The 18,288-nt window shown below is 45.9% G+C and overlaps 1 protein-coding gene across 3 annotated transcripts in view; it reads left to right on the top strand.

Moving 5' to 3' along the window:
• Positions 1–18,288, top strand: part of KMT2A (lysine methyltransferase 2A) — a 473,075-nt gene that overhangs the window by 136,826 nt on the left and 317,961 nt on the right. For all 3 annotated transcript variants that reach the window (XM_030220693.1, XM_030220691.1, XM_030220692.1), the window contains exons 5-9: positions 8,030–8,264; positions 9,021–9,085; positions 9,508–9,846; positions 15,295–15,368; positions 15,680–15,808. In XM_030220693.1, the coding sequence (XP_030076553.1) occupies positions 8,030–8,264; positions 9,021–9,085; positions 9,508–9,846; positions 15,295–15,368; positions 15,680–15,808 (842 nt within the window). The remainder of the gene's footprint in view (positions 1–8,029; positions 8,265–9,020; positions 9,086–9,507; positions 9,847–15,294; positions 15,369–15,679; positions 15,809–18,288) is intronic.

Consider the following 18,288-nt stretch of genomic DNA (forward strand, 5'->3'; position numbering starts at 1 on the left):
GCTTATGAAAGCCGTTCATAGCACAGTGATACAGTGAGCTGTCAAACCATTACTTACATTAATCCATTATGATAAAATGGTGCGTTAGGTGTTTGTATGAGATATTTAGGGATATAGACTTTACAGGAGAGTTGCTGATTTCCTGCTGTTTAGAAATTTCTACAAAACCTAGATCCCAGAAAACAGTAAGACAACCAATCTGCAAAATCCAACGTGGAAAACAAACAAGCAGATCAGTATAATATCCAAAAAAAACTTTATTGAAGATACCGTGTATAAGACAAATGCCCGACACAGGCCGTGTTTCGCCCAACGATAGGGCTACGTCAGGGGCTAGTCTGTATCTTTCTCAAATAAGAGCGGTATCAAATAATAGGACAAGGATACAAGGAATTTGCTTCTTAAAAAACCAGCATGAGCAGCTCAAAATAGCATATCCTGCGTGACGCCAGATAATGGATAAATAGTCTGCTAACAAACCCATTTGTCTTACACACGGTATCTTCAATAAAGTTTTTTTGGATATTATACTGATCCTGCTTGTTTGTTTTCTACAAAACCTAGATGCCAGCATACAGAAGAAGGATATAAAAGATGTCCACATTTTTGGCAGATTACAAAATGCAAGCCACCAACTTCTATATTTGACCTTCTTATGTGATGGGAGAAACCTGCTGGAATTCACACTGCCATAAAAAGGAGTATCATCAAATTCAGATATTTTTTCCTATGTTATGTCTGAAACTAACAGACTCCTGAATTAATCCAAGTCTGTACAGTATTTAGAAAACCACTAGAATAGCATGTTAATACTAGAAATAAGCTGTCCAGGATGCATTTCACAGAGAATGAGCTTTTTCCTGGGGCATCTGAGTTTAATATGATGAAAGTAAAGAGAAATGTCTCAGAGAGCAGTGAAGAAAAGAATCACAAATTAATAGTTTTTACTTAATAAAAGATAGTGATCCTAAGAGGACAAATTGGTCTATGGAAACATGAAAAAACAACACTTTACACCGTAAAAATGGAGGAAAAAGGGGCCTCAGTTAGTGCCGCAGCTGAAATAATGTTCTAAATTAACTTTTCAAATTATCAACTGTAAACGGCTGTTCGATCATAGTTTCTCATGAGAAAACCTCCACTAGCAAAGTGACATGTAAGGTGATATATATTTTTCTTTTTTTCAATTTTTTGTCAAAAGAGATTTTATAACATGTCCATATAGAGCAAAATAGCTTATCAAATTGACCTTAACATCATTGCTGGGAGTACAGGAAACTTCTCTTCTTTCCTAGACTTAATATAATGAACAAGCGTGAGGGTGGTTAAAAGAGACTTAGCTTTATTTTAGACTACCCTGACAGGGACTTGTTGCACGTCCGCTTCTTCAGAGGAAGTCCAAAGCATGTCTCAAATTCTGTAAAGCAATAAGAATGTAAAAAATGCTTTCTGTAAAGCATTTTTTACATTCTTTTTGCTCTATGTGGACATGTTATAAAATCTCTTTTGACAAAAAATTGAAAAAAATATAAAAAAAGTATACAAAAAGAAAAATATATGCCACATTACATGTCAGTTTGCTAGTGGAGGGTTTTTCAGGAGAGCCTATGATCAAACATCCGTTCAAAGTCGATAATTTGAAAGTTCATTTAGAACTTTATTTCAGCTGCGGCTCTGAGGCCCCTTTTCCCTCCATTTTTACGGTGTAAAATGTTGATTCTCCGAGGACAAGCAGGCTGCTTGTTCTCACTGATGGGTGACGTCCACGGCAGCCCCTCCAATCGGAACACTTTACTAGCAAAGGCATTTGCTAGTCTTCGCGCGCCGATGCGCACCGCGCATGAGCGGCCGTCTTCCCGCCCGAACCGGCTCGTGTTCGTCAGTCTTCTTTTGTCCGTGCTCGGGACGGTCGTGTTTTGCGCCGTTTCGCGCCCCTCAAGTTGACCCTCGCGCGTCTTCGCGTTCTTTCGCTTAAAAAAAAAAGAAAAGAGAGAAAAAGACCTTTACGGTCTTTACCCCTTTCCCGTGTTTCCAGCTTTTGCCCTGCGTAAGTTTCCTTTCGCTTTCGGGGTAGGCCTTTTTGAGGCCTCGGTTCGGGTTTTTTCTCTCCCTATTTTTGGTGCCTTTTTCGTCATTGCGAGTTTTGATTTCGCCAGCGTGATTTTTCCGCCCATGTCATCGAAATCTCCCAGCGGCTTCAAGAAGTGCACCCAGTGCGCCCGGGTAATCTTGCTCACTGATAGGCATGCATCGTGTCTTCAGTGTCTGGGGGCTGGGCACCGCCCGCAGGCCTGTAGTCTTTGCGCCCTTTTACAGAAAAGGACTCAGGTAGCGAGATTGGCCCAGTGGAACGTCTTGTTCTCGGGCTCTTCGTCGGCAACAGCACCGGGGGCATCGAGTGCATCGGCGTCGACAGCTCCAAGACCTTCGCTCTCGGCATCGGCTACATCGACTGCATCGAGGCATCGACCCTCTGCATCGTCGGTACCGAGACATCGGAAGGCTGCGTCGGTGGTACCGGGACCTCCACTAGTGCTGATGTCGTCGGACGGTGGTGCTTCGACTGGAGTGCAGGTGATTGCTGTCCATTCCCCTGCTGATGGCGGTGAGCCTTCGGGTGGGTCTCCCCCTACCCTGAGGGCTCCTGCGGTACAGCCCCCCCCCCCCCCCCCCCCGAGACTGACCTTCTTCGGCCTCGGCCCCGAGGAAGCGACGGCTGGATTCGACGTCCTCCTCGTCGGTACCGGGAAGCTTCGGTGACATGCTTCGTTTGAAAAAATCAAAGAAGCATCGACACCGGTCTCCTTCCCGCATCGGTACCGAGAGCTCTGGGTCGCCGAGGGAGTCGGCACCCAGCAGGCATCGGCACCGGGAGGACCGCTCACCCTCTGTTCAGGAGGTGTCGATGCGCTCCACCTTGGACAGCCCGGAACAGCCTCCACGCCCGGAACAGACTCTGACTTCGACGCCTGCATCGGCTTCCATGTCTTTCTCCACAGCCGCCCTGCACGAGAGTCTCTGGGCCGTTCTCCCAGAGATCCTTGGAGAGCTGTTGCGCCCTTCCCCTCCGGTACCGGGGGTGCTTGCGCCACCGGTACCGTCGAGTGAGGCGCCGGCTGGCCCCTTGCCCGGGTTGAGGTCTCCGACATCGGTGCCGCTTGCGGTACCGACTGCGGTCGCCTCTCAGGAAGGCTCCCCGACGACGTCGGCGGAGGGAGCTTCGCCGGTGCTGGCGAGGGAGTCTACCTCTCGACGCTCCCACCGTGGCCGTGTTTCCACGGAGTCGAGCCGGGCACGGCTTCAGACACAGGTTCATAAACTTGTGTCTGATACCGATGGTGAGGCCTCGTGGGAGGAGGAGGAGGACATCAGATATTTCTCTGACGAGGAGTCTGATGGGCTTCCTTCTGATCCCACTCCCTCCCCTGAAAGGCAGCTTTCTCCTCCCGAGAGTCTGTCTTTTGCGGCCTTTGTCCGGGAGATGTCTACGGCAATCCCCTTCCCGGTGGTTGTGGAGGACGAGCCCAGGGCTGAAATGTTTGAGCTCCTGGACTATCCTTCTCCACCTAAGGAAGCGTCCACAGTACCCATGCATCATGTCCTAAAAAAGACATTGCTGGCGAACTGGACCAAGCCTCTAAGTAATCCCCACATTCCCAAGAAGATCGAGTCCCAGTACCGGATCCATGGGGACCCAGAGCTGATGCGCACTCAGTTGCCTCACGACTCTGGTGTGGTGGATCTGGCCCTAAAGAAGGCTAAGAGTTCTAGGGAGCATGCTTCGGCGCCCCCGGGCAAGGACTCTAGAACCTTAGACTCCTTTGGGAGGAAGGCCTACCATTCTTCTATGCTCGTGGCCAAAATCCAGTCTTACCAGCTCTACACGAGCATACACATGCGGAACAATGTGCGGCAGTTGGCGGGCTTGGTGGACAAGCTCCCTCCTGAGCAAGCCAAGCCATTTCAGGAGGTGGTCAGGCAGCTGAAGGCGTGCAGAAAATTCCTGGCCAGAGGGGTATATGATACCTTTGATGTCGCATCCAGGGCCGCTGCTCAAGGTGTGGTGATGCGCAGACTCTCATGGCTGCATGCCTCCGACCTGGAAAATAGGATCCAGCAGCGGATTGCGGACTCCCCTTGCCGAGCGGACAATATTTTTGGAGAAAAAGTCGAACAGGTGGTAGAGCAGCTCCACCAGCGGGATAACGCTTTCGACAAGTTCTCCCGCCGGCAGCCTTCAGCATCTACCTCCTCAGGTAGACGTTTTTATGGGGGAAGGAAGACTGTTCCCTACTCTTCTGGTAAGCGTAGGTACAATCCTCCTTCTCGACAGCCTGCGGCCCAGGCTAAGCCCCAGCGCGCTCGCTCTCGTCAGCAGCGTGCGCCTCAGCAAGGCCCCTCGGCTCCCCAGCAAAAGCAAGGGGCGAGCTTTTGACTGGCTGCAGCAGAGCATAGCCGACATCAACGTGTCAGTGCCGGGCGATCTGCCGGTCGGAGGGAGGTTGAAAGTTTTTCACCAAAGGTGGCGCCTCATAACCTCCGACCAGTGGGTTCTCCAAATAGTCCGGCAAGGATACACCCTCAATTTCGTTTCCAAACCTCCAAATTGCCCACCGGGAGCTCAATCCTACAGCTTCCAGCACAAGCAGGTACTTGCAGCGAAACTCCCCGCCCTTCTCAGCGCCAATGCGGTCGAGCCCGTGCCATCCGGGCAAGAAGGGCTGGGATTCTATTCCAGGTACTTCCTTGTGGAAAAGAAAACAGGGGGGATGCGTCCCATCCTAGACCAAAGGGCCCTGAACAAATATCTGGTCAAGGAAAAGTTCAGGATGCTTTCCCTGGGCACCCTTCTCCCCATGATTCAGGAAAACGATTGGCTATGCTCTCTGGACTTAAAGGACGCCTACACGCACATCCCGATACTGCCAGCTCACAGACAGTATCTGCGATTTCAGCTGGGCACACGTCACTTCCAGTACTGTGTGCTACCCTTTGGGCTCGCCTCTGCGCCCAGAGTGTTCACGAAGTGCTTGGCTGTAGTAGCAGCGGCGCTTCGCAGGCTGGGAGTGCACGTGTTCCCCTATCTCGACGATTGGCTGGTAAAGAACACATCCGAGGCAGGAGCTCTGCAGTCCATGCAGATGACGATTCGCCTCCTGTAGCTACTGGGGTTTGTGATAAATTATCCAAAGTCCCATCTTCTCCCAGTGCAGAGACTCGAATTCATAGGAGCTCTGCTGCACTCTCTGACGGCTCGTGCTTATCTCCCAGAGGCGAGAGCCAACAACTTGTTGTCCCTCGTCTCGCGGGTGCGAGCATCCCAGCAGATCACAGCTCGGCAGATGTTGAGATTGTTGGGCCACATGGCCTCTACAGTTCATGTGACTCCCATGGCCCGCCTTCACATGCGATCTGCTCAATGGACCCTAGCTTCCCAGTGGTTTCAGGCTGCTGGGGATCTAGAAGACGTGATCCACCTGTCCATGAGTTTTCTCAAATCCCTGTATTGGTGGACGATTTGGTCCAATTTGACTCTGGGACGCCCTTTCCAAATTCCTCAGCCACAAAAAGTGCTGACTACGGATGCGTCTCTCCTGGGGTGGGGGGCTCATATCGATGGGCTTCACACCCAGGGAAGCTGGTCCCTCCAGGAACGCAATCTGCAGATCAATCTCCTGGAGTTACGAGCGGTCTGGAATGCTCTGAAGGCTTTCAGAGATCGGCTGTCCCACAAAATTATCCAAATTCAGACAGACAACCAGGTTGCCATGTATTACATCAACAAGCATGGGGGTACCGGATCTCGCCCCCTGTGTCAGGAAGCCGTCAGCATGTGGCTCTGGGCTCGCCGTCACGGCATGGTGCTCCAAGCCACATATCTGGCAGGCGTAAACAACAGTCTGGCCAACAGGTTGAGCAGGATTATGCAACCTCACGAGTGGTCACTCAATTCCAGAGTAGTGCGACAGATCTTCCAGGCGTGGGGCACCCCCTTGGTAGATCTCTTTGCATCTCGAGCCAGCCACAAGGTCCCTCAGTTCTGTTCCAGACTTTCAGGCCCACGGTCGACTGGCATCGGATGCCTTCCTCCTGGACTGGGGGGAAAGTCTGCCTTATGCTTATCCTCCCATCCCTCTGGTGGGGAAGACTTTGTTGAAACTCAAGCAAGACCGAGGCACCATGATTCTGATTGCTCCCTTTTGGCCGCGTCAGATCTGGTTCCCTCCTCTTCTGGAGTTGTCCTCCGAAGAACCGTGGAGATTGGAGTGTTTTCCGACCCTCATCACACAGGACGAAGGGGCGCTTCTGCATCCCAACCTCCAGTCTCTGGCTCTCACAGCCTGGATGTTGAGAGCGTAGACTTTGCCTCTTTGGGTCTGTCAGAGGGTGTCTCCCGTATCTTGCTTGCTTCCAGGAAAGATTCCACCAAGAGGAGTTACTTCTTTCTGTGGAGGAGGTTTGCCGTCTGGTGTGACAGCAAGGCCCTAGATCCTCGCTCTTGTCCTACACAGACCCTGCTTGAATACCTTCTGCACTTGTCTGAGTCTGGTCTCAAGACCAACTCCGTAAGGGTTCACCTTAGTGCAATCAGTGCATACCATTACCGTGTGGAAGGTAAGCCGATCTCAGGACAGCCTTTAGTTGTTCGCTTCATGAGAGGTTTGCTTTTGTCAAAGCCCCCTGTCAAGCCTCCTACAGTGTCATGGGATCTCAATGTCGTTCTCACCCAGCTGATGAAACCTCCTTTTCAGCCACTGAATTCCTGCCATCTGAAGTACTTGACCTGGAAGGTCATTTTCTTGGTGGCAGTTACTTCTGCTCGTAGAGTCAGTGAGCTTCAGGCCCTGGTAGCCCAGGCCCCTTACACCAAATTTCATCATAACAGAGTAGTCCTCCGCACTCACCCTAAGTTCTTGCCAAAGGTTGTGTCGGAGTTCCATCTGAACCAGTCAATTGTCTTGCCAACATTCTTTCCCCGTCCTCATTCCTGCCCTGCTGAACATCAGCTGCACACATTAGACTGCAAAAGAGCATTGGCCTTCTATCTGGAGCGGACACAGCCCAACAGACAGTCTGCCCAATTGTTTGTTTCTTTTGATCCCAACAGGAGGGGAGTGGCTGTGGGGAAACGCACCATATCCAATTGGCTAGCAGATTGCATTTCCTTCACTTACGCCCAGGCTGGGCTGGCTCTTGAGGGTCATGTCACGGCTCACAATGTCAGAGCCATGGCTGCGTCAGTGGCCCACTTGAAGTCAGCCACTATTGAAGAGATCTGCAAAGCTGCAACGTGGTCATCTGTCCACACATTCACATCTCATTACTGCCTGCAGCAGGATACCCGACGCGACAGTTGGTTCGGGCAGTCAGTGCTTCAGAATCTGTTCAGGGTTTAGAATCCAACTCCACCCCCCTAGGCCCATGTTTTATTCTGTTCCAGGCTACACTCTCAGTTAGTTGGATAAATTGTTAGGTCAATCTCGGTTATGTCCTCGCCGTTGCGAGGCCCAATTGACCATGTTTGTTGTTTTGAGTGAGCCTGGGGGCTAGGGATACCCCATCAGTGAGAACAAGCAGCCTGCTTGTCCTCGGAGAAAGTGAATGCTACATACCTGTAGAAGGTATTCACCGAGGACAGCAGGCTGATTGTTCTCACAAACCCGCCCGCCTTCCCTTTGGAGTTGTGTCTTCTTCCCTTGTCTTTGTCTTGCTACATATGGGACTGACGAACACGAGCCGGTTCGGGCAGGAAGACGGCCGCGCATACGCGGTGCGCATCGGCGCGCGAGGACTAGCAAATGCCTTTGCTAGTAAAGTGTTCCGATTGGAGGGGCTGCCGTGGACATCACCCATCAGTGAGAACAATCAGCCTGCTGTCCTCGGAGAATACCTTCTACAGGTATGTAGCATTCGCTTTTTTCATGTCTCCATAGATCAGCTTGTCCTCTTAGAAAGTAAAGAGAAGCCATATAATCGTAGCTGAACTTCTTCTTTTTTTTTTTTTTTTTTTTTAACCTATGCTTGACAGATAAGTCCTCGATAGCTGGCTCAGAAGATGCAGAACCTCTTGCTCCACCAATTAAACCAATCAAGCCAGTTACCAGAAACAAGACACCTCAGGAGCCTCCTGTGAAGAAAGGTCGGCGCTCCCGGCGCTGTGGTCAGTGCCCTGGCTGCCAAGTCCCTGAAGACTGTGGGGTCTGTACCAACTGTTTGGACAAGCCCAAGTTCGGAGGGCGTAACATTAAGAAGCAGTGCTGCAAGTAAGTGTCAGGTCAGCTGTTGGACAAGAACACAGTCTGAACACATCACACTGGCAAGAATAGGGTGGCTACTGCTTCCAGCTTTTTGTTCATAACTCCTTGAGAGATATTTTTGCCAGTCAGAGCAGGATGAGAAGCTAGTATATAGAGATGACGTTTGCTAGTACAATGCTTCCACTGTTTTTGTGGTTGTGACCTCATGATTGTGTCTAAGTAAAACTGTGTGGTCTCCTGGAGGTGTGGAATAATGCACCTGTGGAGAGCCCACAGGTCAGGACCCCAAAGGCAGGCTTTGTAACCCCACAGTTTGGGAAGCTCTGCTCTAGTAGGAGGAATTGCTAGAGGTGAATGAGATCTGTAGTAGGAAGAGTAGATGCTGCTGTAAAGGCTGAAACCTGGTACATGGGACAGAAGCTGTGTAGAAATTGTGGTACTGATGTTGATTGGGATATAAGGCAGAAAACTTGAAAGAAGAACTTCTTGAACCTGGCTGGTAACCTGATAGCCATCCAGCTTTTTGGGATATCCATAGTGAATATGCATGAGTTAAATTTGTATACTTTGAAACCACATTATATGCAAATGAATATGATACATATTCATAGTGGGTGCTCCAAAAGATGTCTGGCTGTGAGGTCACCAGAACAGGTTTGGGAAGCTTTGCGTTAAAGACACCACTGATTGGAAAATGCTATTGCACAAAATCTTGTAACTGAGAACCTTAATTTTCTTGTCTTCTGATTTCAATTACCATAGACAGAGAAAGTGTCAAAATCTACAGTGGATGCCTTCCAAAGCATATCTTCAGAAGCAAGCAAAAGGTAGGAACAATAAGAATCTGTTTTAACCACTATTGTGGGAAGAGGGAAAGGAACTAGTAGCTCTGTTAAAGTCATACGCTGTGGCCAGTTTGACCTTTTTCATCATGTAGTTTGTCTTCTCAGCTTTTTCCTAGTCTTTGCTGTACCATAGGGCTAGCCCCAAGGCTGACTGAGTTGGGTGACTCCCTTAATCAACTGTTAATGTTCAGTGAGGAAAGCAATATCTTTTTTTTTTCTGTTTGCCGTCTCCAAGCAGAAATTGGATCCCTGATAGGATAAACAGAAAAATAATCTGAAACATGGAGTACATTTAGCTACAGGTTTTTTTTGTTTTTGTTTTTCTTTGGGGGAGGGGCATTATGTTATTTTCTTAGCTCTTTGCATAGTGGTAAAAACTCAGTTACTGATTTCTGTCTTTCCAGCTGTAAAAAAGAAGGAGAAGAGAACCAAAAGCAGTGAGAAGAAAGAGAGCCATTCTGGGAAGAATCCCCTGGACTCAGGAAGGGATAATAATGTGCAAAAGAAAAATGATCCTCCGCGAAAGACCCTCATGGAGAAGCCAGAGGATGGGAGCTCCATGGTGCCTGCACTTGATCCAAAACCAGTTTCCACTCCTGCCACTAGGAAGAATTTTAAACAAGTCCCCCTGCCAGTACAGCTCCCTTTACCTCCACAACCTATCCCAGGGCTTGCCAAGAAAGAGGTTTTGAAGAACACCCTAAGTGAGCCTAAGAAAAAGCAGCCCCCCTTGGCAGAACCAGGTGATGGAATTAAAAAAACAAAAAAATATATAAAACAAATACTAATGTATGGGTTAGAAATTGTTAAGCAAAAGACTTCATGAGATTGTAAACCTCCTTATCTTTGAAACAGTTGGATTTAGCTCCACCAAATTTTATGTGGCATTAGATGCTTTGAAGGCATCAGATTAAAATTTAGTTTTAAACATTTATTAATGCTGTGGGGCATGGGAATGGTGCAGAGTTTACTACTTATGTATTTATTTTTTAAAATAAAATGTGCCCCTTCCCATCACCCTCTCTAAGCTTGACACTTTAGAGTTAGGTCCTTGATGGGGGAAGGAGAAGGAAACAACATGAGACTTTTCTGGTTTGGAAAGATGGAGAATGATTTGGAGAGATGTGGGGTGGGAACAAAGTTGACAAATTGTCTATAAAAAAATATATCAAGGTTGAACCATATCCATCTGGCAGATTAATTTTTCTATTAGTTTTCTTAGTATATCCCACATTTAGTTAAATTAAATGTTAACCCTTAAGTCAAATAACCTTCCCAACTTTCAGAGCTCATTTGCTGTACCCTCCGCTTTGTATTTATTTTTTATTATTAAGTGACTACCTTGCATACTAGCTTCAGTTCTGGAGCCCTAGGGATACACAAGGCATTCTTATGGTTCTAAGGTACATGTAACTTACTGGTGGTACTTTCTGAATCCATAAGTTGTTTAAATAAGATTTTAATGCCTTTTTTAACATCATTTATTTGGTGTGTGTAGTTTAAAATATTGCATATGCTTTGCAGGATGTAACACAGGTGTTCCCAAACTGTGGGTCATGACGCCAAATGGGGTCACAAAATCCTCATCATCTATGTATCCTGTTTCCAACAGGGGCCAATCCAGGTCACACAAGTACCTGACAAGATCCCAGAACAGTAAAATAGATTTTATGCTGCTTATCCTAGAAATAAGCAATGGATTTTCCCAAGTCCATCTTAATAATGGCTTTTGGACTTTTCTTTTAGGAAATTATTCAAACCTTATTTAAACCCTGCTAATCTAACCGCTTTTACCACATTCTCTGGCAACGAATTCCAGAGTTTAATTACACGGTGAGTGAAGAAATATTTTCTCCAGTTTATTTTAAATTTACTACTTAGTAGCTTCATTGCATGCCCCCTAGTCCTTGTGTTTTTAGAAAGAGTAAACAAGCAATTCACGTCTACCCGTTCCACTCCATTCAATATTTTATACACCTCTATCTTATCTCCCCTCAGCAGTGTTTTCTCCAAGCTAAAGAGAGCTAGCCGCTTTAACCTAAGGAAGGCATCTCATCCCTTTTATCACTTTCATCGCCCTTCTCTGTAACTTTTCTAATTCCGCTATATCTTTTTTGAGATGCAGTGAGCAGAATTCCACACAGTATTTAAAGTCTGGTCACACCATGGAGTGATGCAAAAGCATTGTAACTAAGGCTGCATTTTGATTAAACTTTTAATTGTGATTAAAGGTATGTTATTTACCCAGGTCCCACCCCCACCCCACTGCAGCTCCTTGTGACCCTGGGCAAGTCACTTAACCCTCCATTGCCCAGAGTCACAAAGAGCTGCAGTGGGAAATAAGTATAATACCTTTAACCACCGAATCACACAATCTTGATTACAAATTGTAATCAAAATACAGCCCTAAATAAATTAAAGAATAAATAAATAATGAAAAGATAAGAAATACAAAATACAAATTGACAAAATTTAATTACCTCACTAGTTACTCCCATCTCTAGATCATTTGTAAATATGTTAAAAAGCAGCAGTCCCAGCACAGACCCTGTGGAACCTCACTATCTAACCTTCTTCATTGAGAATACTGACCACATAACCATACTCTCTGTTTTAACCAGTTTTTAATCCACAATAGGGCATTACATCCTATGCTATGACTTTCTAATTTCCTCAGGTGCCTTCATGAGGTACTTTGTCAAATGCCTTTTGAAAATCCAGATACACAATATTGACCGACTCACCTTTATCCACATCTTTATTAACCCTTTCAAAGAAATGTAGTAGGTGAGGCAAGATTTCACTTGACTAAATCCATGTTGGCTTTGTGTCCTCAATCCATACTTATGTATATGCGCTGTAATTTTGTTTTTTATAATAGCCTCTACCATTTTGCTCAGCACCGACGTCGTATTCACCGGTCTATAATTTCCCTGATCACTCTGGAACCCTTTTTAAAAATTGGTGTTACATTTTCCACCCTCCAATTTTTCGGTACCATGCTTGATTTTAAAGATAAATTACATATTACTAACAATAGCTCTGCAAGTTCATTTTTCATGAACACAGTAGGGAAAAAAAAACTGTATTATCAGACTATACATGCCAGCAGGACACTTTAACTTGGCCTGCATGAGCTTAGTGGGAGTCACGACATTGGCATGCAGGAGATAGGGCTGGGATCATGTGAATATTTCACAGATTTAAAATAGGGTTATAGGCAAAAGAGTTTGGGAAGCACTGTTATAGGAGGTAGAGGATGGACCTTCTGCAAATGAGTTGGCGATCTACATTTGTAGTAAGGTCCAGAACATCAGAAGCTTGTTTTCTAACCCAGGCTGTCTCTCTTACCTTGTACTACCTTGTACTAGTTCTGATGTATTAACCTATGAGACATTCATGAAAGCTGTGCAGGACCATTTTGCACCTGTTTCATTTGAAACTCTCTCTGTGTTTCTTAGTTGGTTCAGTTAGGGTTATTGTGGTCTGGATCATTGTCCCAATACTCTTTTTAAGCATTTGCCTATGAAGGATTTTTTTTTTTTGTTTTGTTATTTTCATTTATTGGCATGCTCTTGGAAAAGTGTAATATTTCTGGGACTTACTACACTCACTCTGATTGTGAAGGATGTTGGAAAGGATGTGTAGATTTGCTCTAATTACCTCCTCGTTGTGAGCATTCCTTTCTTGGCCAGATCTTTGGAGGCAGTCATTGGTACCCAATTACAGGTCTATTTGTGGCAGCATAATTTGTTGGACCCTAGGTAGTTGGGTTCCTGAAGGAGATTTAGCACAGGATCTTGCTTACTGGTGTTAACATTGGAGAAGAGATCTCCTTGATAAACATACAACAGCTTTCCAATACATAGCTTCCCACTATTCCAGAACCTGTTTGATAGTTGTGTTCATCAACCGTCAGGTGGAGATAGAGAACTGAAATCTGAGCCAAGATTTATCTCCCTTGGCATCTAGTCCAGCTCCTCAGTATTTTCTATCTCCCAAAGGTGGATGGACACACTTTTCAGCATCTGGTTCTGATCCAGATGCTTTGCTCCTGGTCCAGTTGATCAACTGGTTCCCAGTTGAGCTTTGTGGATGGCTTGAATCCACAGAGTCGTATCAGGAGGTGTTCAGATACCTGTCTCTGGTGCCCCGCAAATTTACTTCTTTTCTGAGGACAAGCAGGTATAATATTCTCACATGTGGGTGGCATCATGCAGGGAGCCCAGTGCAGACACTGCCATAGTGCACTGTCACTTGAAAACTTTAAGGCAGTGCCCTCACTGTGCATGCACGGGTGCCTTCCTGTTCAACACTCAAACTCAGGACCAGCAGTCTAGTATTTTCCACAGAGCAGAGAATTTTGGTTTCTTATCTCTGCTCAGCTCATTAAACTTTTTCCTTTTGGTGCCTTCCCTTTTTCAGGATATTTTTTTTCTCATATTTTTCTTTTTTCTTTATTACTTTTGTTCAAATTATTGATTTTTCAAATTATTATTTTTTTTGTTTTTTTGGCCTTTGATGCCTCTGAGCCCTTCTTTTGCCCGGGGAACATCGACCATTTTCAGGTACAGAACTACTTGAGTTCCCCGGACCAATTGAGCCTTTTGACCTTGTGTCAGCTGTTTTCCCCTCCATAACAAAGAGGGTGCCAAGTGACTAAGAAGTGTACTAGATTCAATAGAACCATTTCAGGCATAAACCTCTATAACTGGTGTGTTCAGTACCTGAGTTCAGAGCACCTGGTCATACAGTGTGGCCTCTGACTGCGCATGCAAGAGAGGACACTTAAAGCCCGCATAGTCCAGCTTGAAAAACATTTTGGATCGGCATCGAACATGGCAGAGGATTTGGCTTTAAACATCACCCTTCTTTGTACCTTTTCTAATTCCACTATATCTTTTTTGAGATGCGGTGACCAGAATTGAACACAGTATTTCAGGTGCAGTTGTACCATGGAGCGATACAAAGGCATTGCAGCGTCCTCATTTTTGTTTTCCATTCCTTTCCTTTCCTAATAGCCCAGACAGTTTTTCTCTCTTACATGAACTATTGCAATGTTCCTTACTTGGGACTTTCTAAAAACAAAAACATTTACATTACCTTCAGTTTTAAAAAAAAGAAACACAGCGGCTAAGGCGATTCTTCTCAAGCATAAATTTGAAAGAGTTACTCCTTTGTTGTGCTAGCTTCACTGGCTGCCTATTGCTGCTCATAGAGAATTTAAATTATTTTGTTTGATGTTTAAAATTCTTCATGGTGTTGCCCCTGTTTGTCGCCTTGTCTGTCACTTCAATCAAGGAATCATCCTTGTTCTTGCCATGTAAATCAGGTCAGGTTGCCCCAGGTTTCAAGTATTCAGCAAAAATCTATCGGTATTTTTTTTTCCAGAGGTTGACTCGGATTGTGGAACTCCCGTTTGAAATTAGGTCTGATGATTTTCTGAGATTTTGGAAATTGCTGAAGATGTGGCTTTTCACTAAGTTTTATTCCTGCTCTTAAGATGCTTCAGGGTTAGGCATTCGCACTTGACTTGCGCACCTGCCAAGTTTCAGGGGCTGCCGGTTGGTGGTTTTTATTATGGGTATATGGTTTATCTTATTTTGGGTGGGATTTAGACCACTAATTAAGCTGCTGTTGATGTTTTTGCTGGAATGGAGTTTTATTGGTTGTAAGCAGTGTTGTTTTATGCTTATTGGGTTTTTTGTTTAAGACAATATATAAATAAATGTTATGTAAATGTTACTGTAGCATTTCTACGTTTCAGATTTTTGAAGGTACAGTTCTGTTTATATTGAAGGGCTATATATCAATTTTTAAATTTAAAGTAAAAACTGGCTATCCTTTGAACCATAATCCACCACATCTTGTAGCTGGCCAGCAGAACAGAGCCCCTGCCCGCTGTTCTTAGTCTTGCATCCACTTCTTGTATGTGATACCTATTGTTAGAGGGTTAGGCCTCATCTCATACCAGTTGAAACCATGCTTAATATTCAAGCTCTTATTTGTAATTTATATGAAAAATCTTTACTGATAAGTAAATCCAAAATGGAGTTTAGCTGAAAGTTAGTCTTCAGATTTATATATCCATCAGACAGCAGGCTGGGATTATGCTGTTGGTTCCAATTTATCTTTTTTTTTTCCCCCCTGTCTATTTCCTACCCCAAGCACTGTTTTGTTTTCTTCTGTAGGTGTGGAGCAAAACAAGCAAAAGAAGGGAACTCCTAGGCCAGGTCCCCCGATCAAGCAAAAACCAAAAGAAAAAGTAAGTAATTGTTAAATTCCCTAAAATACGCGTGATCAAAAAACATGGGTTTGGTGCATAGGATTTCTTGTTCTAATATAAAGTTGAAAACTTCAGTACTGTCACCAAGTTTCTCTCTGCTCTCAGGAAATGAGGTATGAAGGCAGTGAAGTTTAGTAAATTTCATAGACTGGATTTAAAACTGTGTTGTAAATATGGCCTTGGGGGAAGAGTAGGTTATTTTGTGCAGAATTTAGAAGGGATTATTTGTTAGCGGTTCTAGCATTTGGGGTAGAATAAATGATAGTGTTCATATGTCTCATCTTTTCTAGGAAAAACCACTCCCAGTAAGCAAGCCAGAGAGTAGCACACTGAGTCTGCTTAATACTCTTTCCAATGGAAGCAGTTCTAAACAAAGGCCTCTTGCAGATGGAGTGCACAGGATCCGTGTGGATTTTAAGGTAAACAGGAAAAGATAAGTAGGTGCTCTCTTATTGCCTTTTATAAGATATATACAGTACAAAATGGTGTTGTTGGTACCTGTGTTCCTCAATACCAACCTGAGGTCTGAAAATTTTAGTTTTTGGTGAATTCTAAACTGCAAACTGTGGCTTCCTTATCGTCCCTGCGGACCAGCCCAGCATGACTGGTAGGTTGTACATCCTTCCAGCAGGTGGAGACTGAGAACATTGAAACTTGAGAGCGAAAAAGAGCCTATCTCAGCCCGCTCAAGACTCAGTCTCAGTCTACAGCAGGTGAAAGACGTGGTGAGCCCTTCAGTCTCGGTCCTTATTTCTCTTTATTTCTGTGGTTGTCTAGTTGTTTAAAAAAAAAAAGACGAGTTGCTTTCAGAGTGGGTCTATGCACCATCTAGTAATTTGGCTGGCAGAGGTTGAGGCCCGCGGGGGTCTCTTTTGCCTCAGGAGTGAAAACTTGGTGGCTGAGTCCCTCCCTACTTCACTCTCCCCGAGCTACTAGGCAGTCCCTAGCTCTAATTCCAGCATCCATCCCTTTGAGGGAAGGGTGTTGCAATGCCGAGGGGAGCAGTCACGGTTCTAAACTGAAAAAAGTTAAAGGCTGCATGAACCAACAGTGGAGATTTAAAAAAAAAAAAAACGTGGCTCCATTTTTTGTTTTGGCTGTGCTCCTTAACTGAATCTTTCCCTAGAAGAGTCTGGCTGGTGCGTCAATATGGCAAGAAAATTGAGGAGATGCACGGTTTGTCAATGGTTGAGACTCACTGCTGTGAGAGTGCGTAAAATCTGTACTGTGTCAGGTCCTTCAATTGCAGTGTCGGCGGTAGACGCAGGGGTTAGGAGTTTGGCGGCTTCTGCAGTTTCCAGTGCAGGAACAGAAGCAAGAACAGGCAGCAGTTCAGCTCTGGTTTTGGTGGGAACTTCCGCCATTTTAGATAAGGCAACAGATTTGGGGCATGCTGCAGGGAAGCCCTCGCACCTTGCTCGTTCAGATTCGGGAGAGCCTGAGGGAACACACGAAGGGGTCCCTTCAGGGGGATTTCCTCCTGAGTTTTTCTTGGTTATGTGTAAGGCCTTTTTATTAAGGTAATCATCCCCTCTTCAGTTAGTGGCCCCAGAAGTGACCAAGGAGTCTCTTTCTAGCACAAAAAGGGCCAGGATCAGGAAGAAACCCTGGGATTGGATACAGAGCCCTTTATGACAAATCTACAGGCTCTGGATATGGACACAGAGGACTTTGGAGGTGAGGATGCAGGTTTTTCTGTGATGGAAGATTTGCCTCCAGAGGAGGACCCATCTGTAACATAGTAACATAGTAGATGACGGCAGAAAAAGACCTGCATGGTCCATCCAGTCTGCCCACAAGATAAATTCATATGTGTATACCTTACCTTGATTTGTACCTGTCTTTTTCAGGACACAAACCGTATAAGTCTGCCCAGCAGGATTCCCCGCCTCCCAACCACCAGTCCCGCCTCCCATCACCGGCTCTGTCACAGACCGTATAAGTCTGCCCTCCACTATCCTCGCCTCCCAACTACCAACCCCTCTTCCCCCCACCTGCTCCGCCACCCAATTTCGGCTAAGCTTCTGAGGATCGATTCCTTTATGTATATCCCACGCATGTTTGAATTCCATTACCGTTTTCATCTCCACCACCTCCTGCGGGAGGGCATTCCAAGCATCTACCACCCTCTCTGTGAAAAAATACTTCCTGACATCTTTCCTGAGTCTGCCCCCCTTCAATCTCATTTCATGTCCTCTAGTTCTACCGCCTTCCCATCTCTGGAAAAGATTTGTTTGCGGATTAATACCTTTCAAATATTTGAACGTCTGTTTCCATATCATCATGCTGATCAATCCATAGACTGGTGGGTTGTGTCCATCTACCAGCAGGTGGAGATAGAGAGCAATCCTTTTGCCTCCCTATATGTGGTCATGTGCTGCCGGAAACTCCTCAGTATGTTCTCTATCTCAGCAGGTGGTGGTCACACACAGCAGCAGCTCTGGCTAGGCCTCCAAGCCTAATTTTTAGGTTTTGTTGAGTGCCTGGGGTTGAGGGCTCTTCTTGAGCAAGTGCAAACCTGGTGGTGCCAGGTCCCTCCTTTTCTCCCCCCTCCCGCTGGCTCCATTAAAAAAAAAAAATAATAATAAATTTTGGACGTCCTTAAGGGCGTTTATTTCGACGTTTATTTAAACGTTTATTGCAGCTACTCACTGGGACACCAGGTCGTTACAGCTCGGAGCGAGAAGCAGGTAATTTTTACCTTTTTATAGCGGGCAGGGGGTTCCCCGATTGATCTCCACGTGGCCTATGGCGTCGGAGGGCGAGGGCGCGAAGAATCGCTCCCCGGACCGCGTGTGCGCTTCTGGCGGGGATGCGGGGGTTTTAAAGTCTGATTCGCCCTTGTTGGGTGTCAGTTTGGAGGCCGGTCAGTGTCCCGGGTCTTCCTCCGGCGTGGCGG

Source organism: Microcaecilia unicolor, chromosome 12, assembly GCF_901765095.1.
Source record: "Microcaecilia unicolor chromosome 12, aMicUni1.1, whole genome shotgun sequence".
In the NCBI taxonomy this organism is placed as follows: Eukaryota; Metazoa; Chordata; class Amphibia; order Gymnophiona; family Siphonopidae; genus Microcaecilia; species Microcaecilia unicolor.